The sequence below is a fragment of the Neoarius graeffei genome, chromosome 17, assembly GCF_027579695.1.
Source record: "Neoarius graeffei isolate fNeoGra1 chromosome 17, fNeoGra1.pri, whole genome shotgun sequence".
Lineage (NCBI taxonomy): Eukaryota > Metazoa > Chordata > Actinopteri > Siluriformes > Ariidae > Neoarius > Neoarius graeffei.
In genome coordinates this window covers 67,179,149-67,206,814 of record NC_083585.1, presented here as the reverse complement: position 1 = coordinate 67,206,814, position 27,666 = coordinate 67,179,149, and the positions used below count along the sequence as shown (strand labels likewise).

Below are 27,666 nucleotides of genomic sequence, written 5' to 3'. Positions count from 1 at the left end.
ATAATAATAATAATATCAATTTTATTTTGCACAATAGAAACACAGTTTGCAATAGAGACGTAGAAGCATATAATGATTATGAAAAAGAGAAAGAAAGAAAAAAATGTTTTGAAATTTTGGGGCTAAGTGAACTGAAAGTGTTCTTTTATATGAATAACCACTGTGACCCTGACAAGGATAAAGGACTTCCTGATGATGATGATGATGATGATGATAGTTGTTGGAGTTCTCTTGGAACTGGAATGAGAACAATTCTTTCAGACGGTTGTTTTGGTCTGTAAACACAGCTGCGTTGTTACAACCTTCCCTGGTCTCCCTTAATTAGTCAGCTAGTAATAAGTCAAGTCAAGTCAACTTTATTGTCAAATATGCTCTACATGCTCGACATACAGCACAGATGAAATATCAGTCCTCTCTGACCCACGGTGCAAACAGGCAATGCAATAAATACAAATAGAATAATTGAAAAAACAAACAATATAAACAGTATAAACACTCTAGATAGGAACAAGACATAGACTAAACACTCAGACAATATAAACAGTATAAACACTCTAGATAGGAACTAGACTAAACACACACACACACACACACACACATAAATTGGTTCAAATAACCAAACAGTCAAGGGCACTTGAGGTATAGCAGGTAAACATGAAATAAGCAGAATAAACAAACTAGCAGCTGTTAAGGTGAGGTAGTGCGGAATAGTGCAAATGAGCGAGGTAAAGTGAGATGTGCGGTCCCTGAGTTCAGTGTGTTAATGAACGATGAGATGTATGTATGTGTGTGTGTGTGTGTGTGTGTTGGGGGGGAAACTGTGAGGATGACATGTCAGATGCTGAGGGGGGGCAGGGGTGTGTGTGGGTGGGCAGAATCTGTGGCAGGGGGCAGAGGGGGGAGGAGGGGCAGAACAGGGAGGGAGTTGAGCCTCCTGACCGCCTGGTGAAAGAAACTGTTCGTGAGCCTGCTGGTTTTGGCCTGGAGACTCCGCAGTCTCCTCCCCGACGGCAGCAGGCTGAAGAGGCTGTGAGATGGGTGGGTGGGGTCACCTGCAATCCTGATGGCTTTGCGGGTGAGGCGGGAGTTATAAATATCCATTAGAGAAGGGAGAGAGACACCAATGATCCTCTCAGCTGCTCTCACGATGCGCTGCAGAGTCTTGCAGCAGGACACGGTGCAGGCGCCGTACCACACGGTGATGCAGCTGGTCAGGATGTTCTCGATGGTGCCTCTGTAGAAAGTGTGCATGATGGGGGCCGGGGCTCTTGCTCTCCTCAGTTTGCGGAGGAAGTACAGACGCTGTTGGGCTTTTTTGGCCAGTGATGCGGTGTTGTTGCTCCAGGACAGGTCTTCAGAGATGTGCACACCCAGAAACTTGGTGCTGCTCACCCTCTCCACTGCAGCACCGTCGATAGATAGTGGAGCATGCTGGGTGTGCGCTCTCCTGAAGTCCACAACAATCTCCTTCGTCTTCTCCACGTTCAGACAGATAATAACAGATTTCTGTTAATATGACAATGTTGCCATGATTACTGTGGACATTTCCCCCCCACCCTCAGCAAATCCACTGCCTGTGTTTCCTTACCTGAGGGAAGAGAAAATCAGATCTTGAGGTGTTTTCTATGCACTGAGTCACTGACACCCTGCACTCAATACACTCAAAACTGTATTCTTTATTCTTAGTGCTTTACTTCCTGGTGTATTCGGCATTGAGTGTTTATTATATGGACTATTTCACTGTGCATTGCTTTAGGAGCTGTAGATTTGATATTATTTGCTTGTAGAAGGGATGTGTGTGTGTGTGTGTGTGTGTGTGTGTGTGTGTGTGTGTGTGTGTGTGTGTGTGTGTGATACAGTAGATGTATGATAGACTTTATTTGGCCTGTTTTGCTTTGAAAATGTGGTGGAATTGGCTGTTTTGCTGTTTCGGGAGTCATGTATTCAGTAAAAGGGAATTGGTTTGTGTATTCATAGCAGTACTGTATGTGTTCCAGAGAATCATAAAACAGTGTGTTTTATTGTTTCAGGGGATTTCCGTAAGAGAACTCAGTCTCTGTGTATTCTGTATTAAATGTTTGTTTATGCTGTGTGTTTTATAGAAAAGCTTTAAGTTGGGACGGTGTGGAAATGCAAATAAAAAAAAGAAAGCAGTGATTTGTAAATGGACTTTGACTTGTATTTCACTGCAGACAGAATGAACCCAAGATATTTCATGTTTTGTCGGTCAGCTTCATTTCATTCGTTAATATACATCCATTCCTGAGTTTCACTCCTGCAACGCATTCCAAAAAAAGTTGTTATGGGGTAATGTAGGGCGAGTAATGATGTCAAACAATTAAATAATGATGTGATTTGAAACAGGTGACTGTAATCTTGATTTGGTACAAAATCAGTATCCAGAAAAGGCTGAGTGTTTGAGGAGTAATGACGGGCCGAGGATCTCCTGTTTATCAACAAATCTGTGAGAAAATTATTGAAATGTTTAAAAACAATGTTCCTCAGAGAAAGACAGGAAGCGATTTGGATATTTCACCCTCTACGGTGCTGAATGTCATTACAAATGATTCAAGGCATCTGGAGGAATTTCAGTGTGTAAAAGGCAAAGGGCTCAAGCCTAATCTGAACCCCCGTGATCTCCGATCCCTCACTGCATCAAGAACCGTCATTCATCTACAGCTGATAGAACCACATGGGCTCTGGATTACTTTGGTAAACCTTTATCAAGCTAGAGTACAGAGTTACATCCACAAACACCAGTTAAAACTTTATTGTGCAAAAAGAAAGCCTGGTGTTAACGGTGTCCAGAAGCGCCGTCAACTTCTCTGTGCTCAGAGGCGTCTGGGATGGTCTGGGATGGACCATCACAAAGTGGAGACGTGTATTGTGGTCAGACAAATCAGTATTCCAGGTCTTTTATGGAAGAAATGGACATTGTGTGCTCTGAAGATGAAAAAGACCATCCAGACTGGTACCAGGAACAAGTCCAAAAGCCAGGGTGTGCCATGGTATGGGCTTGGGTCAGTGCCCTTGGGAAAGGTAACTTACACTTCTGTGATGGAGCATTAATGCAGAAAAGTGCACTGAGATTTTGGAGCAACATCTGCTGCCTTCAGGACGACGTCTTTTCCAGGGAGATTTCAACAAGACAGTGCAAAACCACATTCTATACACATTACAAAGGCGTGGCTGTGGAAGAAGAGGGTGTGTCCCCTCTGTCTCCAGGAGATAATGTGTGGAGAATTTAGAAATGAAAAATATGACAGTGACGACCCCAAACTTTTCCACACCTTATGACCTGTTTACAGGAAGAACGGGACAAAAATAACACCTGAACACTTCATCACTTGGAGTCTTCAGTCCATAAACATCTTTTAAGTGTTGGGAAGGAACGGGAACGTTATAAAGTGGGAAATACTTTACTGTTTCAACTTTTTTTTTTAAATGTGTTGCAAGAATCAAAATTGAAAATTTGTTTATTGTTTATTTTGAAAAACAATAAAATCTGGGAGGTAAAACAAATAATGTGCTGTTATATTGTTTTGAATGAAATACAGGTTAAAGATTATTTACAAATCATTGTTTTCAGTTTTAATTTCAATTTCAGCGCACCGTCCCAACTGTTTCTGATTGGCTGTTTTTGCTGTGCTCAGGAGCGGCGTGTGTTGGAGAAGGAGCAGACGTCTCTCAGACTCATGCACCCCACATCGGTGGAGGGGGTGGACGATATGATCAAACTGGGTGATCTGACCGAGGCCAGTGTGCTCAGGAACCTGCTGATCCGACACAAACAGGACATCATCTACGTAAGCAGTCATTCATCAGTTTTCTTCACTGAAAAAAAAAAACCTTGGTCATACTCATTATTTGTTTATTTATTTGTTTGTTTTTATTATTTTTCATCTTCCATTCAATACTGCAACTTTTGCCCAGTTTTCTTATTTTCCTTCATTATCATTCTTGTTTTTAGCACTATTAATGCACATTTACTTGTACAAAGCACAGACATAATATATTTTATCTTTATCATTTTTTTTTTTTTTAAATTCAGGAGGCACGGTGGTGTAGTGGCTAGCACTGTCACCTCACAGTAAGAAGGTTCTGGGTTCAAGCCCAGTGGCCAACAGAGACCTTTGTGTATGGAGTCTGCATGTTCTCCCCATGTCTGTGTGGGTTTCCTCCGGGTGCTCCGGTTTCCCCCACAGTCCAAAGACATGTAATTATTAATCATTTGGATAATTGGTGGCTCTAAATTGACTGTAGGTGTGAGTGTGAATGGTTGTTTGTCTCTGTGTGTCGGCCCTGCGATGACCTGGCGACTTATCCAGGGTGTACCCCACCTCTCGCCCATAGTCAGCTGGGATAGGCTCCAGCTCAACCGTGACCCTGTACAGGATAAGCGATTACAGATAATGGATGGATGTCTGATAACTTGCTGCTGTAACATAACAATTTCCCAGCTTGGGATCAATAAAGTAAATCTATCTATTTATTTATGTCTCGCTCCGGTCATTGCAGTGATTGGATTGATCTGGATGAGAAGCCCAGCTATGACAAGTGTGTTGTTTCATTGTTATCTAGTTCAATATGTGGTATTTTGGTGGACATGGGGTTTGAGGAAAGCGCTATAGAAATACAACTATACACAGTAGTCGGCGTATCAGACGCTCGCTGGCCGTGCTGTGAAAATTGTGCATGCAGACGCTCATCTGAATTTCCAAATTTGTCATTGCTTAACTCTTGAAGATTTTCTATCATTAATACTCTCATTAAAAAGCTTACAATCACTGCTTTCCAAATAAACGTATCTGGTTAAGATTTGTTCAGTACTTTGGGAGTAACAGCAGGTTGAAGTCGGTACAACAGAGTAAAAACTCTGCTCGAATGACGTCAGGAAATGACATCAGTGATTTTTATTTTTGAGTCACAGGAAAGCAGTCTCTCTCTCTCTCTCTCGATCGGTTTCTGACTGGATTACTCGTCAATATCAATCAGATCACTTTTATAGGGATGTTCTCTCGCTCTCACTGTTTCTGATGAAGGATTCAGCAAAAGTTTCCCTCTGCTAGTTTTAATATTCTGATTCACGGGACTTTGAAGTGAGTTTTCATAGCTTTACCTACTTATTTTTTTTCAAATCAAACTCATCTCATCTCATCTCATTATCTCTAGCCGCTTTATCCTTCTACAGGGTCGCAGGCGAGCTGGAGCCTATCCCAGCTGACTACGGGCGAAAGGCGGGGTTCACCCTGGACAAGTCGCCAGGTCATCACAGGGCTGACACATAGACACAGACAACCATTCACACTCACATTCACACCTACGGTCAATTTAGAGTCACCAGTTAACCTAACTGCATGTCTTTGGGGGAAACCGGAGCACCCGGAGGAAACCCACGCGGACACGGGGAGAACATGCAAACTCCGCACAGAAAGGCCCTCGCCGGCCACGGGGCTCGAACCCGGGCCTTCTTGCTGTGAGGCGACAGCGCTAACCACTACGCCACCGTGCCGCCCAAATCAAACTGATTCCTGTAAATAAATAACTATTTTAGAATATAACTGGAGTTGTTTTGATGAAAAATATTGAGATCTTAGAGGCCGGAATGAGGTTTAAAAAACCAGAAGTCAGAAATGTGAGTGTCAATTTCAGTTGAGTTAATGTGAATTGTTTATTGGATGTGGATCAGGCAGTTTTTTCGGGGTTCACCTTGAAAGCTGTGAATATTAATCGAAATAATCATTTATATTCTTTCACATAAACACTAGTAGGCCCTACTGAGAAATACAAAGACCTACAGAGCACAAAGAGGGGATTAGAAATAATCTTTTATTCCTTTTTTATTTTGATAGAGAATGGTAGATGTGAGATGTTCAGTGCTTATTTATGCATATTTTATAATTGTATTTGTAATTTGTAATTTTTTTCTTTTTTCTGCCTATTATTGTAAAGCGACCTTGGGTTTTGAGAAAGGCGCTATATAAATTGAACATATTATTATTATTATTATTATTATTATTATTATTATTAATTAACACTGATTTCTCCTTCTTTGTGATGTATAAATGAGAGTTAAGATCAGCTTTATATTTCACAAATAAAGTCATTTGGTGAAACTTTGAAGAAGAGAATGAGTGCATTAATATAAACCTGCACTATTGTCAGAGCTGATATTCTAGAAAATTAATCAACACCTTCTGACCAATCAGAATGCAGAACTCGGCAGTGCTGTGGTGTACGATAATACTGTGACAGAACTTTAACCCTCATCAGCTCGCCTTTGTGATTAACTTGTACACCACATTATTATCATCATTAAAAGTTGATAGAAGTTTTCAGAGATGGTATGTGTGCTGGAAAATCAGGGTAGGGTGAACACGTTGAAATCATCCCTGACCTCTGACCTCTGTACATTTCAGGGAGTTCCTGTCATTCCAGTTCACTGAGTTCATAGAGTGTTGCTCAGTTTTGTGACTACTTTATCAGATAGTACCTAGTTGATTATCTGACGCAGTGTATAGCAGTGGACCTGTAGATATGTACACCTGTAGCTGTAGGATGGGCAGAGTTCATTTAAAATTATTTCGTTTAGCTTTTTGAAATGTACACCTGAAAATCTGGAGAATCGACCATTTGGGTTTTGCTTCAACAAATTACTCAGTGTGAAGAAAGTGATACCACGACGAAAGTTTATCTTCAATTCTCGGCTTTAGTAATTAATGCTGATCCTAATTCTGTTAATCCGAATCTCACTCAGTGCTTACAGATCCAGCGTGGGTACAAAAATCAGGGCCTAAAAAGTCCAACTTGTAATGCACCAACTATTACAGCTTATATTCCAGTTTGATAGAAATTTAATAAGGATAATATCATTCCAATTTTATTCTGATTGTATTCCGAGGCTGATATTATTCAGAATTTGTTCTCATTGTTCCCGAGGCTGATATTATTCTGATTTTATTCTGATTCTATTCCAGGGCTGATATTATTCCAATTTTGCTCTGATTGTATTCCGAGGCTGCTATTACTCCGATTTTATTCTGATTGTATTCCGAGGCTGCTATTACTCCGATTTTATTCTGATTGTATTCCGAGGCTGATATTACTCCGATTTTATTCTGATTGTTTTCCGAGGCTGATATTACTCCGATTTTATTCTGATTGTATTCCGAGGCTGATATTACTCCGATTTTATTCTGATTGTATTCCGAGGCTGGTTTTATTCGGATTGTATTCCGAGGCTCATATTCTGATTTTGTTCTGAATTTATTTTGAGGTTGGTTTTATTCTGATTGTATTCAGAGACTGATATTATTCCAGTTTTGTTCTGATTATATTACTGACTTGATTCATTGTCCTCTGTCCTGTTTCTATTTCTCCTTAATCAGACATACATCGGCTCGGTGTTGGTGGCCATGAACCCGTATCAGCTGCTGCCCATCTACACGGCAGATCAGGTGCATCTGTACCACGGGCGTCGTCTGGGCGAACTGCCCCCCCACGTCTTCGCCATTGCAGACTGCTGCTACTACAACATGCAGCGAAACCAGTGTAACCAGTGCTGCGTCATCAGGTGATCAGGAGAACACTCGTCCCTGTCAGTCTAGTCTGTCCTCATTTATGGATCCTCCAGTGAAAAGCATAAACCATCATAAAAATAAATACATTGAAGCAGGTGGTTTGGTGTGTGAGCGACAGATTTTATGGTGCCAGTCATTGTAGTTTATGGATGTCTGCATTTAGCTCAGTGCACAGTGAGATCATTCCACCCCATTCCACCTCTCTTTCTGACAGTATGAAGGAAAGTCAGAGTAATGGTGGAAAACTGCATGTTACAATAATGTGCCTTGTCCAAAATGGTGGTGTATGGGGGGGGGGGGGGGGGGGGGAAATATTTTCCCTCTGTAATAGTAACACTTTCACAACAGGTAATATAGTCACGAATACTAATAAAGTGGTGCTTGAAAGTTTGTGAACCCTTTAGAATTTTCTATATTTCTGCATAAATATGACCTAAAACATCATCAGATTTTTAGGACTTGTTTTCACACAAGTCCTAAAAGTAGATAAAGAGAACCCAGTTAAAAAAATGAGGCAAAAATATTCTACTTGGTCATTTATTTATTGAGGAAAATGATCGATTGTTACATATATGTGAGTGGCAAAAGTATGTGAACCTCTAGGATTAGCAGTTAGTTTGAAGGTGAAATTAGAGTCAGGTGTTTTCCATCAATGGGATGACAATCAGGTGTGAGTGGGCACCCTGTTTTATTTAAAGAACAGGGATCTATCAAAGTCTGATCTTCACAACACATGTTTGTGGAAGTGTATCATGGCACGAACAAAGGAGATTTCTGAGGACCTCAGAAAAAGCGTTGTTGATGCTCATCAGGCTGGAAAAGGTTACAAAACCATCTCTAAAAAAATTTGGACTCCACCAATCCACACTCAGACAGATTGTGTACAAAGGAGGAAATTCCAGACCATTGTTACCCTCCCCAGGAGTGGTCGACCAACAAAGATCACTCCAAGAGCAAGGCGTGTAATAGTCAGCGAGGTCACAAAGGACCCCAGGGTAACTTCTAAGCAACTGAAGGCCTCTCTCACATTGGCTAATGTTAATGTTCATGAGTCCACCATCAGGAGAACACTGAACAACAATGGCGTGCATGGCAGGGTTCCAAGGAGAAAGCCACTGTTCTCCAAAAAGAACATTGCTGCTGGTCTGCAGTTTGCTAAAGATCACTGGACAAGCCAGAAGGCTATTGGAAAAATGTTTTGTGGACGGATGAGACCAAAATAGAACTTTTTGGTTGAAATGAGAAGCGTTATGTTTGGAGAAAGGAAAACACTGTATTCCAGCATAAGAACCTTATCCCATCTGTGAAACATGGTGGTGGTAGTATCATGGTTTGGGCCTGTTTTGCTGCATCTGGGCCAGGACGGCTTGCCATCATTGATGGAACAATGAATTCTGAATTATACCAATGAATTCTAAAGGAAAATGTCAGGACATCTGTCCATGAACTGAATCCCAAGAGAAGGTGGGTCATGCAGCAAGACAACGACCATAAGCACACAAGTCGTTCTACCAAAGAATGGTTAAAGAAGAATAAAGTTAATGTTTTGGAATGGCCAAGTCAAAGTCCTGACCTTAATCCAATTGAAATGTTGTGGAAGGACCTGAAGCGAGCAGTTCATGTGAGGAAACCCACCAACATCCCAGAGTTGAAGCTGTTCTGTACGGAGGAACGGGCTAAAATTCCTCCAAGCCGGTGTGCAGGACTGATCAACAGTTACCACAAACGTTTAGTTGCAGTTATTGCTGCACAAGGGGGTCACACCAGATACTGAAAGCAAAGGTTCACATACTTTTGCCACTCACAGATATGTAATATTGGATCATTTTCCTCAATAAATAAATGACCAAGTATAATATTTTTGTCTCATTTGTTTAACTGGGTTCTCTTTATCTACTTTTAGGACTTGTATGAAAATCTGATGATGTTTTTGGTCATATTTATGCAGAAATATAGAAGATTCTAAAGGGTTCACAAACTTTCAAGCACCACTGTATATTATTTGTATACTTTTATATATATATTCTGATTCTGTTAACTACGTTGTTAATAAGCATTAATTTTATTCTCTGTATTGTCTATTATTCCAACTTCAACAGGCATTTTTATAATCTCTCAGTATTAAATTATTACATTACAAACTACTGTAAAGTTTATTTTCTCCAACAAATATCAAGATATTGCCTTTGATATGTAATTATTTCTACAAAAAGAGTCATTAAATTTATTGCTTGGCTTTTTAAAAATTACTTTTTTTGCCCAAGCGGCAAGTGTTTTGTTTATTGTTGTTGTTGTTGTTGTTGTTGTTTTCAGCAACATTCAGTCCATTTCACACACTGGTTCAGGTCTTACAGACAGAATTTATTTTTTGTGAAAAATTTGCATCTCAATTTAAGGTAAAAAGTACAAAAGTAAAGAAATAAGTGTCCCACACTAAATGTGTCTCACTGCTCAGCTTATTTGTGATCAAGAGGAAACCGTGGCCTTTTCCCCTCTAAACTCTTCCTTTACTGTTGTTTTTATCACTAGTGGGGAGTCAGGAGCAGGAAAGACGGAAAGTACAAAGCTGATCCTGCAGTTTCTGGCAGCAGTAAGCGGTCAGCACTCATGGATCGAGCAGCAGATTCTGCAGGCGAACCCTGTGCTGGAAGGTAAAGTGTCCGTCTCTATCACTTCCTGCTTTACAGCTCTGAAATTCCCATCTCTGGGACCTAGAGGAACTGTCCAATCAAACACGACAACTAAGTGGAGTGCAGCATCAGAACAACTGAACTTCTCAGAAATGTTTCCTATTGAAACCTCACATTGAAACCTAGAAAAACTTCTACAAAACTTCTACCCACCCTAGAACAAATGTAAATGAGTTAGATAACATTAATGTAAATCATAAATGACCTTCTTCTCCCATTGGTGACTTTCACAGCTTTTGGAAACGCCAAAACAATACGTAATGACAACTCAAGCCGCTTCGGGAAGTACATTGAGATCTTCTTTAATAAAGACGGTGTGATTGAAGGAGCTCACATGGAGCAGTACCTGCTGGAGAAATCTCGCGTCTGCCATCAGGTGGGCACCTGTGGGGGGAAAAAAACAATTCATCAACTTTTATATTTTAATTCTGCTGAATTCAACTTTCTCTGTGTTTATTTTTCTCCCAAGGCCCCACTGGAGAGGAACTACCACATTTTTTACTGCCTTCTCTCAGGGATGCCCAAAGAGCAGAAAAATGCCCTTTCACTCAGTGATGCGACACAGTTCAACTATCTCACTGAGGTTTGAACACCTGAAAAACTTCTACAAATAATTTTACACCAAATTTAATTGCTCAGGTTGATACAATATGCCCGAGTAGACCAAGAGTTGAATTCGCCTTTTTACAAATGTTGCCACAATGTTTGTTCCAGCATCGATTATCAGTAATAGTTATTCCCAAAGAGGTTGTTGAAGAAACTCTTGTGATGTGTTGACTGTTCAATGAATAGTTGAAATCAACAGGAGTTCTCTTGCACGTTATCCCAAGGTGATAGCACTTAGTTACATTGAAGATGAGTTGCCAGGTTTTGGACCACAGGAACAGATGATGAAGATCTTGCTGGAGGCTTTGACAATCTTGCTGATAAACCACCTCTCTATAAAGAACACAATCATGTTCTGAAATATCTTTGTGTGTGTGTTTGTGTGTGTGTGATGCTCTCAGGGAAACTGCATCACATGCGACGGTCGGGATGACACAGAAGAGTTCGCCCAAATCCGCACAGCTCTCAAAGTCCTCACCTTCTCCGATAGGGAATGCTGGGATATATTTAAATTACTGGCAGCCATTCTTCACCTGGGCAATGTCGAATTTGAAGGTGAGTCCCAGTGCTGAGTCGAGACATTTTAACAATTTATCATCGATTTAAAACGTCAGTGTGTTTATGGTTGTGGTGTTTGTGTATCTCTTTTAGCCGGCATGGTGAACAACATGGACTCGTGTGAGGTTTTATCATCGGACCATTTCACTGTCGCTGCTAAATTGTTAGAGGTAACGCACGGGATCCTGACCTTTACTTCTTCTTTACTGTCATTAAAACATGCTTTCAGATGTTGACATGGCTAATTCAAGATTAAAATATAAAACAATACAATGTGAATGTTGCATAATATAAAATATGTATTTTAGTTATTTATTTTGGATGTTTTTGTTCAGGGTTTATATGGTACAGGCAGCTCCTCACCACTTTCTCAACCGAAACTCTTTCACACCACAATATCAAGTTCAAGTTCAAGTGTACTTTATTGTCAAAAATCTATGTAACAGGGTTAGCACAGAAGTTTGAAATTGCGTTTGACCAGTCTCCAATGTGCAAGTTTAACTAAGCATACATATACTATTGATAAAAATCACCCACCCACCCACCCACCCACACACACACACACACACACACACACACACACACACACACACTGCAGTAAAACACACACACACTGCAGTGAAAACACACACACACACACACACACTGTGCAATAATAAGACATACTGATGGACAATAAATACACACACACACACACACACACACACTGCAGTAAAACACACACACACTGCAGTGAAAACACACACACACACACACACACTGTGCAATAATAAGACATACTGATGGACAATAAATACACACACACACACACACACACACACACACACACACAGCAGCAGCAGAGAGTACAATCAGTCGTCGTAAAGGTAGAGTCCTGCAGTATAGATGCAGTATATAAGGTGCGAAGGATAAGGTGCAAGGGCATGGTGAATAAATGATCATGGAATGTTCTTGGTATCTTTGGAATGTTCATGTAGTTTTCCTCAGTGAGTTAAGGAGTCTGACAGCTTGTGGAAAGAAGCTGTTTCCCAGTCTGCTTGTGCGGCACCGCACGCTGCGGTAGCGCTTCCCTGACTGCAGTAAGGAGAACAGTTTATGTGCTGGGTGAGTGGGGTCTTTGATAATGTTCATCGCTCTCTTGGAACAGTGTGAAGTATACAGGTCCTGAATGGCTGGTAAGGGTGACCTGATAATCTTTTCTGCTGTCCTCACCACCCTCTGCAGCGCCTTCTTGTCTGCAGCTAGACAGCTGCCGTGCCAGACAGAGACGCTGCTGGTCAGGATGCTCTCAATGGCACCCCTGTAGAATGTGGTGAGTGCAGATGTGGGGAGGTCGGCTCTTCTCATCCTCCGCAGGAAGTGGAGTCGTGTCTGCGCCTTCTTGACCAGGGCGGTGGTGTTGGTAGTCCATGAGAGGTCATCTGTGATGTGCACTCCTAGAAACTTTGTGCTTTTCACAGACTCCACTGCACTGCCATTGATGATCAGTGGGATGTGTGTTGGTTGTTTTTTCCTGAAGTCCACAGTAATTTCTTTTGTTTTGTTGACGTTGAGACGCAGATTGTTCCTCTCACACCAGTTGATGAGTAGCTGTACCTCCTCTCTGTATGCTGAGTCATCGTTGTCTTTGATGAGGCCCACCACTGTTGTGTCATCTGCAAATTTGATGATGTGATTCGTTTCAAATCTGGCACAGCAGTCGTGAGTCATCAGCGTGAACAGCAGGGGGGACAGCACACAACCTTGCGGCACCCCGGTGTTTATGATGGTGGTCGCTGAGGAGTTGTTTCCAACTCTGACTGTCTGCGGTCTGTTTGTTAGAAAGTCCAGCAGCCAGTTGCACAGTGAAGTGCTGATGCCTATTTCACTCAGCTTGTTCACCAGATGTTGGGGGATGACAGTGTTGAACGCAGAGCTGAAGTCAATGAACAGCATCCGCACGTGACTGTTTTTGTTCTCCAGATGAGCCAGGCAGAGGTGGAGTGCTATTGCTATGGCGTCATCAGTGGAGCGCTTGGGGCGGTAGGCAAATTGGTATGGATCCAGAGTAGTGGGGAGGGTGGATGTTAAGTGGGCTTTAACCAGTCTCTCAAAGCACTTCATCGTGATGGGAGTGAGTGCTATGGGTCTATAGTCGTTCAGTGATGATGCTGGTGACTTCTTGGGTAGTGGTACAATAGTGGTGGCTTTAAAACTTGCTGGTATGATGGCTTGATTCAGAGAGATGTTGTAGATATCTGTGAGGACTTCCGTGAGTGAGTTCGCACAGTCTCTGAGCAAGCGCCCGGGTATGTTGTCTGGGCCTGCAGCTTTCCTGGGGTTCACCTTGAGTAGGGTCCTCCTCACGTCTGCTGAGTCCAGTTGAAGTGTTGTGCTGTCTGGGTTGACGGGGGTTTTTGTAGGTGTTGTAGTGTTATTTTCTTCAAACCGGCTGAAGAAAGCGTTCAGTGAGTTGAGGAAGTCTGTGTTGTCCTCACACAGTGGGGGGGATGGTTTGTAGTCTGTGACTGACTGGATGCCTTGCCACAGGCGTCTTGGGTCCTTCGTATCAGTGAAGTGCGAATTGATTTTTTGTCCATATGCACGCTTGGCTGCTCTCACGCCGCGGTGCAAGTTGGCCCTGGCAGACTTTAGGGCCTCCTTGTCCCCAGACCTGAAAGCAACGTTGCATGCCCTTAGGAGCTCACGTACCTCCCTGGTGAACCAGGGTTTTTCGTTTGCTCTCACTGTAATGTCCTTGGTGACGGTTACATCTTCCATGCATTTTGTTATGTATCCAGTTACAGAGTCTGTGTATTCGGTGAGGTTGACGTCCTGGTTGGTGGTGGCCGCCTCCCTGAAAACAGACCAGTCTGTGCGTTCAAAACAGTCCTGTAGAGCTGCTATGGAGCCCTCTGGCCAGGCCCTGATCTGTTTCACAGTTGGCTTGCTTCTTGTCAACAGAGGTCTGTAGGCTGGGATTAGCATAACAGAGAGATGGTCTGATGAACCCAGTTGGGGGTGGGGAACAGCTCTGAAGGCATGTCTGATGTTGGTGTATACCTGGTCAAGTGTGTTCTCTCCCCTTGTTGCAAAGTTCACACACTTGTGGTAGTGTGGCATTACAGATTTCAAATTGGCCTGATTAAAATCGCCAGCGATTATGCAGACCGAGTCCGGGTGTGTGTTTTGTAGTGTACTCACAGACTTGTACAGAATGGAGAGCGCCTCTTTTGTGTTGGCGCTGGGGGGGATGTAAACAGCTGTGATGTTGACGGTATTGAATTCTCGCGGCAGGTAGAATGGACGGCAGTTGAGGGTTAAAAACTCAATGTTCTCTGAGCAGTGACTTGTAATAACTGCAGCGTTTGTACACCAGTTGTTATTTGTGTAAATGCACACACCACCTCCTCGAGATTTACCCGTGCTGGCGTGGTTTCTGTCCGCGCGGAATGTTGTAAACCCATCCAGTTTAATGGCGCTGTCCGGAACGTTGTTGTGAAGCCACGTCTCGGTAAGGATGATCGCGTTGCATTCTCTCACATTTCTTTGTGTGGTTAAATATATGATCTTCTGTTCTTCTTCCTTTCTTCTTCTTCCTTTCCTCTTCCTTTCTTCTTCTTCTTCTTCTTCTTCTTCTTCTTCTTCTTCCTTTCTTCTTCTTCTTCTTCTTCCTTTCCTCTTCTTCTTCCTTTCTTCTTCTTCTCCTCCTCTCCAGGTTGATACAACACACCTGAACACGAGTTTGACCTCTCGCACCTTTATGACCAAACAAGAGCAAGTGACAAAACCTCTAAGTTCAGAACAGGCTGTGGACTGCAGGGATGCTCTGGCCAAGGTGATCACTTTAACACCCATTCATTCCCACCACAGCACTGTTGAATTCCAGATTCTGATTGGTTAGAAAGCATTTATTAATTTTCTATAACAGTGGCTCGGACAACCTGTTATTGTTATAATTTCTATATTAACAGCTCAGATTTTTAAAAAAAATTATATTATATATGGTAAGGAGTAAGGAGATGTTTGTTTCTGTAATGTTTCTGGAAGGAGTCTCCAGTGTCAGTGCTCGGTAACAGTCAGAAGTGAAGCTGTAACTTTAAGTTTTCTGACGTCTTCAGGACTGAGGAGTTTACACTTCTGCGCAGTTTCTCAGTCATATGACAAGCTGTGATTTTTTTTGACTAATTATTCCAGAAAGAGAAAAAATAGATTCTGAGGGAACAACTGATTCTTACGATGGCATATTAGGGCCATTGTAGGTAGTGCTGTAGTCAAGACCACTAAAACTGAGACCAAGTCATGAGACCAGAGTGTATCAAGGCCAAGACTTTGAGGGGTTGAGATCAAGTCAAGCCCAAGAGCAAGGCAGGGCAAGACTAAGTCAAGACGAGAACCAGACCAGCGTGTGTGAAGGGGAGTGGGGAAGGGGTGACACCCATTAACAGGAACAAAAATTTTAAATTATCAATGAGTCACATTATTGGTTGCATTTATAGCAGGAAATTTTGCACAATTCTTCAGTAGAGAGGCCAAAATTAGGAAATGTTTAAGATTGCCTTAACTTGTCAGCTCAGTGATGTTGTTAAAGTATTGAAACCAAGGCAAAATGGACTGAAAACCATCTTTAAAAACGTACTTGCCAACCCTCCCGATTTCGGCAGGAGGCTCCCGATTTTAGCGTCCGTCTCCCGCCTCCCGATCGTCTCATTCATTATCTCATTATCTCTAGCCGCTTTATCCTTCTACAGGGTCGCAGGCAAGCTGGAGCCTATCCCAGCTGACTACGGGCGAAAGGCGGGGTACACCCTGGACAAGTCGCCAGGTCATCACAGGGCTGACACATAGACACAGACAACCATTCACACTCACATTCACACCTACGATCGTATTTATTAAAAACTGGAATATCTCCCGGTTTTGGGAAATCCCTACTGCCAAGTTAAAAATACTCCTGATTATGTCCAATCAGAATCGTATGAGAAACACTGCTGACGTCAACTGATTTTTAACCAATCAACGATCAGAATGACAGTCACTTCCGTAATGTAGGATTCACCCAGTCTGTCCGACATTTTTCACAGTCATTCATTCATCATGGCCACTAAACCCAATACCAAACGGCAAAAATATGAATGCAAATCCCAGGCTGCATGGGAGAATGAATTTCCATGGATAAGCAAATGTTCAACCAGCCAGTTACACATTTTAAGGTAAAGATACCTTAAATCAGAATATAATGGACATTTGAGTGTGAAATTAAACTAGTCTTCCAAACCATTTCAGAAACAAACTGTACAACTTCTAAAGTGTTTAGTGAAATTTTGCAGGACAGAGAATGTGTTTGGTGAGTGTACTTGAACAGTGTGGGAGTGTCTTAGTGCTATTTTGAATTTTTGTTTGAAAGTTTTAAGTGAAAGCTTACAAGTGAATTATCTGGAAAGTGATTAATTTTGATCGAGTTTTGAGGTTTTAAGTGAAAGATTACTAGTGAGTGCATTTTGGTCGGACTAAAATGTTGCATTTGAGTGAATTTCTTTGTGGAGTATATTTTGATAGTATGGTAGTATTTATAGAGCCATTTTTACATTTTGTTTGAAAACTTTCAGTCAATGTTTGCAAATGAGCAAATTCCTTTGCTGCATTCCGATCGGATTTTGATCGGATTTCTAGCGCTTTTTAAAAATTCTGTTGGAAAGTGTTTAGTGAGAGAGACGCATTTCAGTCGTACTAAGACAGTGCAGTATTTATTTAATTGAGTTGTTACTACTTTGGTTAAATCTTATTAAAATTTTATTTAATTTATATATGATATTATAGTTCTCTGTATTTTTACATGAGCTTACAGAAGGAAAACACATTTGATGCAATCCAATAATACTTTCATTCACTGTGACTATTTTAAGAAATGATAAACATTCTTCTAAAGCATCACTCGTGTTATTTTCTGTGGGTCTCTGTATGGATACAATATTCAGGCAGGAGATTTTTCAGCTCAAAATCTGATTTCAGACTTCCCTTTCATTGTTATTATATTAAAATTCAAGACAAGAGTATTATTTCAGATTTTTCACTCTGAGCTCTCTCAGGCCTGATACATGAATCCCATAACCTACAGGAACTGATAGAACAATATCAACAACTCAAAAACTCTTTAATTGTATACATTTCAAATGGTTTGCAATCAATTGGGATCCTTATTGTTTCAACTGCGCATCAGACCCTCATCCAATTGAAAATGTCGTTCACGCACTTTTCTCCCCCATGAGAATTTTGAAAAGTTGGCAAGTATGTAAAAATCATCACGCCAATCAATTTCAGCTCACGTTTAATATTTTATAATGAAAAGACAATGTATTTGCAAGCAATTATGAAAAAGGGGAAAATATAAAATGAAATTATTTAAATTTTTGTTATTAACTCATCCGGCTGACAGGTGATGAGTTTATGCCATCATGTGTTGTCCGTCGTCCATCCGGCGTCATCCATATTTCACAAAAATCACTTCTCTCTCAATTCTTCACTGATTTTTATTCTTCTTGGCAGGAAGGTAGGTCTGCCTGGGGTGCATATAGATAGCGTCTACCCAAATTTGCGTAATTGCAATTAATAATGAAGATATGGAGTAATCAATCCCTAATGAGCAGTTTCCACACAAATCGCTTCTTCTTCCTCAATTCTTCACCAATTTTGATTCTTTCTGGCATGAAGGTAGGGGTACCTAGGGTGCATATAACTTCTAGCCAGATGTGCTTAATTTCAATTATTAATGAAGTTATGGACTAATTAAGCCTTAATGAGCAGTTCAACAAAAATCGTTTCTTCTCGGTCAATTCCTCGCCATTTTGGATTCTTTCTGGCAAATAGGTCAGTATTCCTAGGGTGGATATCACTTATATATAGCTTGTACGGTATATAGTGTACAGTGGGACAAAAAAGTATTTAGTCAGTCACCAATTGTGCAAGTTCTCCCACTTAAAAAGATGAGAGAGGCCTGTAATTTTCATCATAGGTACACTTCAACTATGAGATACAGAATGGGGGGAAAGAATCCAGAAAATCACATTGTCTGATTTTTAAAGAATTTATTTGCAAATTATGGTGGAAAACAAGTATTTGGTCAATAACAAAAGTTCATCTCAATACTTTGTTATATACCCTTTGTTGGCAATGACAGAGGTCAAACGTTTTCTGTAAGTCTTCACAAGGTTTTCACACACTGTTGCTGGTATTTTGGCCCATTCCTCCATGCAGATCTCCTCTAGAGCAGTGATGTTTTGGGGCTGTCGCTGGGCAACACGGACTTTCAACTCCCTCCAAAGATTTTCTATGGGGTTGAGATCTGGAGACTGGCTAGGCCACTCCAGGACCTTGAAATGCTTCTTACGAAGCCACTCCTTCGTTGCCCGGGCGGTGTGTTTGGGATCATTGTCATGCTGAAAGACCCAGCCATGTTTCATCTTCAATGCCCTTGCTGATGGAAGGAGGTTTTCACTCAAAATCTCACGATACATGGCCCCATTCATTCTTTCCTTTACACGGATCAGTCATCCTGGTCCCTTTGCAGAAAAACAGCCCCAAAGCATGATGTTTCCACCCCATGCTTCACAGTAGGTATGGTGTTCTTTGGATGCAACTCAGCATTCTTTCTCCTCCAAACACGACAAGTTGAGTTTTTACCAAAAAGTTCTATTTTGGTTTCATCTGACCATATGACATTCTCCCAATCCTCTTCTGGATCATCCAAATGCTCTCTAGCAAACTTCAGACGGGCCTGGACATGTACTGGCTTAAGCAGGGGGACACGTCTGGCACTGCAAGATTTGAGTCCCTGGTGGCGTAGTGTGTTACTGATGGTAGCCTTTGTTACTTTGGTCCCAGCTCTCTGCAGGTCATTCACTAGTTACCCCCATGTGGTTCTGGGATTTTTGCTCACCGTTCTTGTGATCCTTTTGACCCCACAGGGTGAGATCTTGCGTGGAGCCCCAGATGGAGGGAGATTATCAGTGGTCTTGTATGTCTTCCATTTTCTAATAATTGCTCCCACAGTTGATTTCTTCACACCAAGCTGCTTACCTATTGCAGATTCAGTCTTCCCAGCCTGGTGCAGGTCTACAATTTTGTTTCTGGTGTCCTTTGACAGCTCTTTGGTCTTGGCCATAGTGGAGTTTGGAGTGTGACTGTTTGAGGTTGTGGACAGGTGTCTTTTATACTGATAACGAGTTCAAACAGGTGCAATTAATACAGGTAACGAGTGGAGGACAGAGGAGCCTCTTAAAGAAGAAGTTACAGGTCTGTGAGAGCCAGAAATCTTGCTTGTTTGTAGGTGACCAAATACTTATTTTACCGAGGAATTTACCAATTAATTCATTAAAAATCCTACAATGTGATTTCCTGGATTCTTTCCCCCCATTCTGTCTCTCATAGTTGAAGTGTACCTATGATGAAAATTACAGGCCTCTCTCATCTTTTTAAGTGGGAGAACTTGCACAATTGGTGGCTGACTAAATACTTTTTTGCCCCACTGTATATAGCTTGCAACATTTATTGAACAAGGTGGCTCACTTTAGATCATTCCTTCTAGACTAGATGGGGCCAGAGTGAGCTACACCATCATTGACAGTCTCGTTAATTAGTTTAATTGCTACTCTGATTCAGGTGATCTACACCAGACTGTTCATGTGGATTTTTGGGAAAATAAACAGTGCCATCCATAAACAGCAGACCAGCAGCTCCCACAATCAGAAGTCCATCAGTCTGCTGGATATATTTGGCTTTGAGAATTTTGTCACCAACAGGTACGAACCGAAGATCGCACTGAATGAATGAATGAATGAATGAGTGTGTAATAAGAGTGTGGTGTTGGTGGGTGTGTTGTCCAGTTTCGAGCAGCTGTGCATTAACTATGCTAACGAGCAGCTCCAGCAGTTCTTTGTGGCGCACATCTTCAAACTGGAGCAGGAGGAGTACCTCAAAGAGGGCGTCACATGGAAGAACGTCTCCTTCACCGATAACCAGCACACGCTCGACCTTCTGGCTTTACAACCGCTCAACCTGCTGTCTCTAATCGACGAGGAGACTCACTTCCCCAAGGTGCAGGACACAGGATTAAAAATAAAACCTTCTGATTGTTTAAAAAGTTACAGAATAAAATAAACGAAACTGATGAATAATGAAAATAAACAGTAATATTTAGAGGTCAGAAAGAGTTTTATTTTTTTATTTATTATTTATTATCTTTAGGGCACAGACAAGTCCATGTTAGACAAAATGAACAATAAACACCGCAGAAATAAGATGTACATCCCACCCAAAGCCAACCACATCCTGCAGTTTGGTGTGAGACACTTCGCCGGCGTCGTCTTCTATGACTGCAAAGGTACTGTGGGTTATGATATCAGTCACAGAGAAGTGTTTTACACCTCAGCACTACTATAGTGCATTAAAGTGATAGGCATTAATGCACCACAGTGTGTCTAACAACGACTCTGGTTTACAAAGGCTTTTAATGTAGGGATTCTTCAAGTGGAATCATGTAAATGGCCAGAAGTTTCTGTTTGTACTCTGTGGTTTGTTCTGTCCTTCATTCTTCTTCTGAAATTTGTTTCTTTTTCCCATTTCTGTGCTGCATCATGGAGACAGGTCTGTGATTGTCTTCTTTATTTATTTATTTATTTATTTATTTATTTATTTATTTTTATTGATTGAAGAATGGCAGCACGGTGGTGTAGTGGTTAGCACTGTCGCCTCACAGCAAGAAGGTCCAGGTTCGAGCCCCGTGGCCAGCGAGGGCCTTTCTGTGTGGAGTTTGCATGTTGTCCGTGTGGGTTTCCTCCGGGTGCTCCGGTTTCCCCCACAGTCCAAAGACATGCAGGTTAGGTTAACTGGTGACTCTAAATTGAGCGTAGGCGTGAATGTGAGTGTGAATGGTTGTCTGTGTCTATGTGTCAGCCCTGTGATGACCTGGCGACTTGTCCAGGGTGTACCCCGCCTTTCACCCATAGTCAGCTGGGATAGGCTCCAGCTCGCCTGCGACCCTGTAGAACAGGATAAAGCGGCTAGAGATAATGAGATGAGATGAATGATTGAAGAATCTAATTGGGCGACACACTGTCACTGTCGCCTCACAGTAAGAAGGTTCTGGGTTCAAACCTTGAGTTTACATGTTCTCCTCATACCTGTGTGGGTTTCCTTCTCAAGTCCAAAGATGTGTGGATTAGAGCAACTGGCTCCTCTAAATCACCCATAGCTGTGAATGTAAGTGTGAATGGATGTTCGACTATGTGTAGCCCTGAGATAGATTGGTAAATCCCGTTTCTCACCTGAAGTCAGCTGAGATTGACTCCATGACCATGATGGATAAGCATTATAGATGATGGATGGATGGATGGATGAAGAATCTAATTCTTGATCTTTTATTACTCTTGATGTCTCTTAACATCAGATTATTCTCACTCATTATAATGCTTCCCACGATTGGCTCCTCACTCAAAGGATTTACATTGCATTCGACTTAACTTGGAAGTGGGAAGTCGAAGCTCAGAATTATCTAATTTTCATAGTGTTGTAGTCAAGACCACCTACAGTGTCTTGCAAAAGTATTCATCCCCCTTGGTGTTTGTTCTGTTTTGTTGCATTACAAGCTGGAATTAAAATGGATTTTTCAAGGGTTAGCACCATCTGATTTACACAACATGCCTACAACTTTAAAGGTGAAAATTGTTGTTTTATTGTGATGCAAACAATAATTAAGATAAAAAAACAGAACTCTGGAGTGTGCATAGGTATTCACCCCCCCTCCCCCCCAAAAAAGTCAGTACTTTGTAGAGCCACCTTTTGCTGCAATTACAGCTGCAAGTCTCTTGGGGTATGTCTCTATTAGCTTAGCACATCTAGCCACTGGGATTTTTGCCCATTCCTCAAGGCAAAACTGCTCCAACTCCTTCAAGTTAGATGGGGTGTGTTAGTGTACAGCAATCTTCAAGTTATGCCACAGATTCTCAATTGGATTGAGGTTTGGGCATTGATTAGGCCATTCCAAGACATTTAAATGTTTCCTTTAAACCACTCCAGTGTAGCTTTAGCAGTATGTTTAGGGTCATTGTCCTGCTGGAATGTGAACCTTCATCCCAGTTTCAAACCTCTGGCTGATTCAAACAAGTTTTCCTCCAGATTGCCCTGTATTTAGTATCGTCCATCTTTCCTTCAGTCCTGACCAGCTTTCCTGTCCCTACAAATGAAAAACATCCCCACAGCATGATGATGCCACCACCATGCTTCACTAGAGGAATGGTGTTCTCAGGGTGATGGGTTTGTGCCAAACATGGCATTTCCCATGATGGCCAAAAACATAAATTTTAGTCTCATTTGACCAGAGAATTTTCTTCCATGTGTTTGGGGAGTCTGCCACATGCTGTTGGGCAAACTCAGCATTTTTTTAACAGTGACTTTTTTTCTGGCCACTCTTCCATAAAGCCCCACTCTGTGGAGTGTATGGTTTAAAGTGGTCCTGTGGACAAATACTCCCATCTCTGCTGTGGATCTTTGCAGCTCCTTCAGTGGTATTGTTGGTGTCTTTGTTGCATTTCTGATTAATGCCCTCCTTGCCTGGTCTGTGAATTTTGGTGGGCGGGGCCTTCTCTTGACAGGTTTGTAGTAGTGCCATATTCTTTCCATTTTGCTATAATGGATTTTATGGAGCTCAAAGTTTGGAATATTTTTTATAACCAAGCCCTGATCTATACTTCTCCACAACTTTGTCTCTGACCTGTTTGGAGGCTCCTTGGTTTTCATGTTGCTTGCTTAGTCGTGTTGCAGAGTCAGGGTCCTTCCAGAATAGGTTGATTTATCCAGACATCATGTGACAGATCATGTGACACTTTGATTGCACACAGGTGGATCGTAATCAACTAATTATGTGACTTATGATGTGAATTGGTTGGACCAGCTCTTATTTAGGGGTTTCATACAAAAGGGGGTGAATACTTATGCACACTCCAGATTTCTGTTTTTTTCATCTTCATTATTGTTTGTGTCACAATAAAACAACATTTTTCACCCTTTAAGTGGTAGGTGTGTTGTGTAAATCAAATGGTGCTAACCTCCCAAAAATCCATGTTAATTCTAGCTTGTAATGCGACAAAACAGGACAAACACCAAGGGGGATGAATACTTTTGCAAGACACTGTAAACTGAGACCAAGTCATGACCTAGACCAGAGTGTATCAAGACTGAGACAAGACCAAGACTTCGAGGGGTCAAGATCAAGTCAAAGCCAAGACCAAGGCACAGCAAGACTGAGTCAAGACCAGGACCAGACCAGTGGGTGTGAAGGGAGGTGGGGGAGGGGTGAGGTGTCAGCTGTTACCAGTAGCAAAAATTTTGAATTAGCAATGAGTCATGTTATTGGTCGCATTTGAAGCAGGAAATTTTACATCCAATCACAGTAACGATGTTAACACATAAATCAGACAATAAACAGGTGATTTTGTGAAATCCCCACAGTTGTGGTCTTGATCAGTCTTGAAATAAAATCCTGAGTCCTCTGTGTCTGAGACTGAGACAAGACCGAGTAAAAATGCAGTCAATTCTGAGACAAGACCGAGACCTTCAGAAAGTGGTCTTGAGACCGGTCTTGAGTTCTACGACACTAAATTTTCATAGATACCTTTGTTTGCCTTTGGAGGAAGCCATGGTTAGAGAAGCAGCTTTGGGACCAAAAGGTCACTGGTTTGATTCCCTGGACCAGCAGGCATGGCTGAAGTGCTCTTGAGCAAGGCACATAACCTTCAATTGCTCCCCAGGCTGCACTGGGTATGTTATACGTCGCTCTGGATAAGAGCATCTGCTAAATGCCTGTAATGTAATGGTTAGAATCAGTCTAGTCAGCTAACGATGATGAGTGATGTGTATTTTCCTCCTCAAAACAGTGAACTACACTCACCGGCCACTTTAAGAGGAACTTCTTGTTGATTCTAAGATCGCTGTTCTTGGCTGCAGGAGTGGAACCCAGTGTGTTCTTCTGCTGTTGCTTTTCTGTTGCTGAGATGCTTTTCTGCTCACCACGGTTGTAAAGAGTGATTATACGAGTTACTATATCCTTCCTGGCAGCTCGAACCAGTCTGTCCATTTCCCTCTGACCCTCTCTTATCAACAAAGTGTTTGTTTCCACCCACAGAACTGTCGCTCACTCACTCAGTGTTTTTTGTTTTTGGCACCATTCTGTGTAAACTCTAGAGACTGTTGTGTGTGAAAACCCCAGGAGGAGATCATCAGTTTTTTGGATACTCAAACCAACACCCATACCGCAGTGAAAGAAAGTCACACTTCACTGTGAGATCACAATTGTTCCCATTCTGATGTTTGAACATTGTGAACATTAACTGAAGCTCTTGATTTGTATCTGCGTGATCTGATGCATCGTGCTGCTGTCGAGGGATTGGCTGATTACAGAACTGTAGAAAACAGCGGGTGGAGGGGTGGGTGTTCCTAATAAAGTGGTCGGTGAGTGTATGTAGTCAGCGTTACAGATTTAACAAGAGAATGTCTGTATGTTGTCTGATCTAAAGCTAATACTTGTGTATAGATACAGTATGAGTCATTTAAAGCTAAGAGGTGCTCCTTTGTTTTCTGTGAGCAGCCATGTTGATTTGACATCACTTGCTGAACTCAGGGTTGAGGAGCCCAAGCTGAAGGGTCTTTTCTTTGTTTGTGTGTCAGAAACTCTGAGTTATGAGATTTCACCCAACACATTTAACCTCTTTACATCTGAACATCTGTCACTCTGTCTCCCACAAATGCTCAGGGTTTCTGGAGAAGAACCGAGACATGTTGAATTTGGACATCATCATGCTGTTCCAGAAATCCTCCAGCAAGCTGCTCAGGCAGATCTTTGAGACGGAGCTGAACACCTGCCGAAGCAAACCCGTTAACAACAACAACAACAACCACCATAGGATCATCATCACGCAGAAGAAACCCACACGGGTACGTGCTGTTTGATCACCATCACTTTGACTTGTGGGACATACTCCTGAAGCTCAACACCTTCTGGTTCTGTCACTGTTACAGCAGGGGAATGAGCAGCGGCGACAGATTTCCACGCTGAGTGGTCAGTTCAGACAGTCGCTGGACTCTCTGATGAAGGCCCTGTCTCTGTGCCAGCCCTTCTTCATCCGATGCTTCAAACCCAATGACAGCAAGCTCTCCATGGTAGATTCCTCGATGTTCTTGATTCTTGTTCAGTGCCTTGCATAAGTATTCACACCCCTTGGGCTAATTTGATAAAAAAAATGCTAAAGTATTTAAAATTAAAGAAGTTTATTGCATATATTTTCACCATTTAATAATAATTACATTAAATAAAAAGATTTGAAAGACAAATTAAAAGTACAATTCCAAAACAAGAGTTTATTTATTTATTTATTTATTTATTTATTTTTAAGCAACCTGAAGCTGAAATGAAAAATAGTTTAGTCAAACTGGGCTAAAAATTTAAATAAATAAATAATCCACAATAAAATGTGAAATTATTAACAAACAAAAACATAAATAATCACTCATTACACAAGCACTGATGAAAGTTTTTTTTTTTTTTTAATCTTTTTATATTTTGTAATTATTCAAAAGTATTACAGCAAGCATCACTAAAATGACTATCTGGCTAAATTAATAAAAACAGCAGCAGGATAAAGTGAAATAAATTAGGCTCGATTTACACACTAAACATTTTAAACACAGATCTAACCACCATTTTTTTTTTAGCTCGCTAACAAACATCTGCCTTCAGAAGCCACATAATCAGATGAATGAAGTCCACCAGTGTGCAATTAAAGTGTTACACAATCTCTTTATTGTCTCTCTGGAAGTCATTGATTTGTTGATATGTTGTTGATAAGGCAGAGTTAATTCTTAGTCTTTTATTTCTTGTTGTAATATTCCAAGAAGATCTCATTTATTGTTTCTTGAGCCTAATACACTGATCTTTATATCCAAGCTGTTTAAGTTGATGTTGTCTTTAAATCCTTTAAGTCTTTTTTTTCTTTTAGCCTTGGGGTTTGTTGATTGGTGTCATAAACATAGCTGTTGATGTACTTCTGTATGGACCATAGTGTGTGTGTGTGTGTGTGTGTGTGTGTGTGTGTGTGTGTGTAAGATTTATATTATAGTATAAGCTCAAATATAAGCACAACCACCGTTCAGTTCAGTCAGAGGGTGTAACAGCACAAAATGTCAGAAAACTCCAGGGGGGTGAATACTTATTCACAGCACCATAAGTCTGCAAATGTGCTGTGTGTTTGGTCCAGGTGTTCGATCGGGAGCTGTGCATACAACAGTTGAGTTATTCTGGCATCCTGGAGACCATCAAAGTCCGTAAACTGGGATATCCAATCCAGCACAAGTTTAAGGAGTTCCTGGGACGCTATCGAGTTTTACTGAAGACCACCGACTGCGACCCGAGCAAGGTCCGAAATCATCACCTCAACAGGAAGTAGGGTTTATTTCAGTATGTCGTGAATGCTGAACTGGTGTGTGTGTGTGTGTGTGTGTGCGCACGCGTGTTTGACAGGAGTCCGCGGCTGACTGCTGTAACGCCATCTGCAGAGCGGTCATTGAATGCCAAGACGACTGGAAGATCGGCAAAACCAAGATCTTTCTCAAGGTGCTGTATTAGATAAATTAGATATAATTAAATTAATTATTAATAAAATTAAAAAGTTTAATTTCCAATGCTATGTAGAATTGATTTTTGTTGGCTCAGGTTTCTGATATCAGTAGCTGTTTTTGATATAAATGAAGGTCTGTGCTCTTTTGTGTGTGTTGCGTGCTGAGTTTCTGTTGACTGGTCATTGGTTTGCATTTCGTCTCTCCTCAGGATCATCACGACTCGTTTCTGGAGCTGCAGAGGGAGAAGGAGCTCAACAGGAAAGCACTCATCATCCAGAGAGTGATGCTCGGCCACAAAGACAGGCAACTCAACTCTAAATCTAATTCTATCTCAACTCGAATTCAACACTATCTCACCTCTAACTTAAATTCAACTCGAATTCACCTCTAACTTGAATTCAACTCTGACACACCTTTAACTCAAATTCAACTCTAACTCAAATTACTCTAACTCACCTTTAACTTGAATTCAACTCAAACTCAATTCAACTTGAATTCAAATTTAACTCTAACTCACCTCTAACTTGAATTCAACTCTGACACACCTTTAACTCAAATTCAACTCTAACTCAAATTACTCTAACTCA

The 27,666-nt window shown here is 41.4% G+C and overlaps 1 protein-coding gene across 1 annotated transcript in view; it reads left to right on the top strand.

The window, feature by feature from the left end:
• Positions 1-27,666, top strand: part of myo7bb (myosin VIIBb) — an 88,360-nt gene that overhangs the window by 4,223 nt on the left and 56,471 nt on the right. The window contains exons 3-18 of the mRNA XM_060898234.1: positions 3,654-3,806; positions 7,389-7,573; positions 10,110-10,231; positions 10,504-10,646; positions 10,740-10,853; positions 11,278-11,431; positions 11,528-11,604; positions 15,132-15,251; positions 20,072-20,211; positions 20,296-20,506; positions 20,657-20,792; positions 25,218-25,408; positions 25,484-25,624; positions 26,719-26,877; positions 26,982-27,074; positions 27,288-27,382. Of these exons, the coding sequence (XP_060754217.1) occupies positions 3,654-3,806; positions 7,389-7,573; positions 10,110-10,231; positions 10,504-10,646; positions 10,740-10,853; positions 11,278-11,431; positions 11,528-11,604; positions 15,132-15,251; positions 20,072-20,211; positions 20,296-20,506; positions 20,657-20,792; positions 25,218-25,408; positions 25,484-25,624; positions 26,719-26,877; positions 26,982-27,074; positions 27,288-27,382 (2,234 nt within the window). The remainder of the gene's footprint in view (positions 1-3,653; positions 3,807-7,388; positions 7,574-10,109; positions 10,232-10,503; positions 10,647-10,739; positions 10,854-11,277; positions 11,432-11,527; positions 11,605-15,131; positions 15,252-20,071; positions 20,212-20,295; positions 20,507-20,656; positions 20,793-25,217; positions 25,409-25,483; positions 25,625-26,718; positions 26,878-26,981; positions 27,075-27,287; positions 27,383-27,666) is intronic.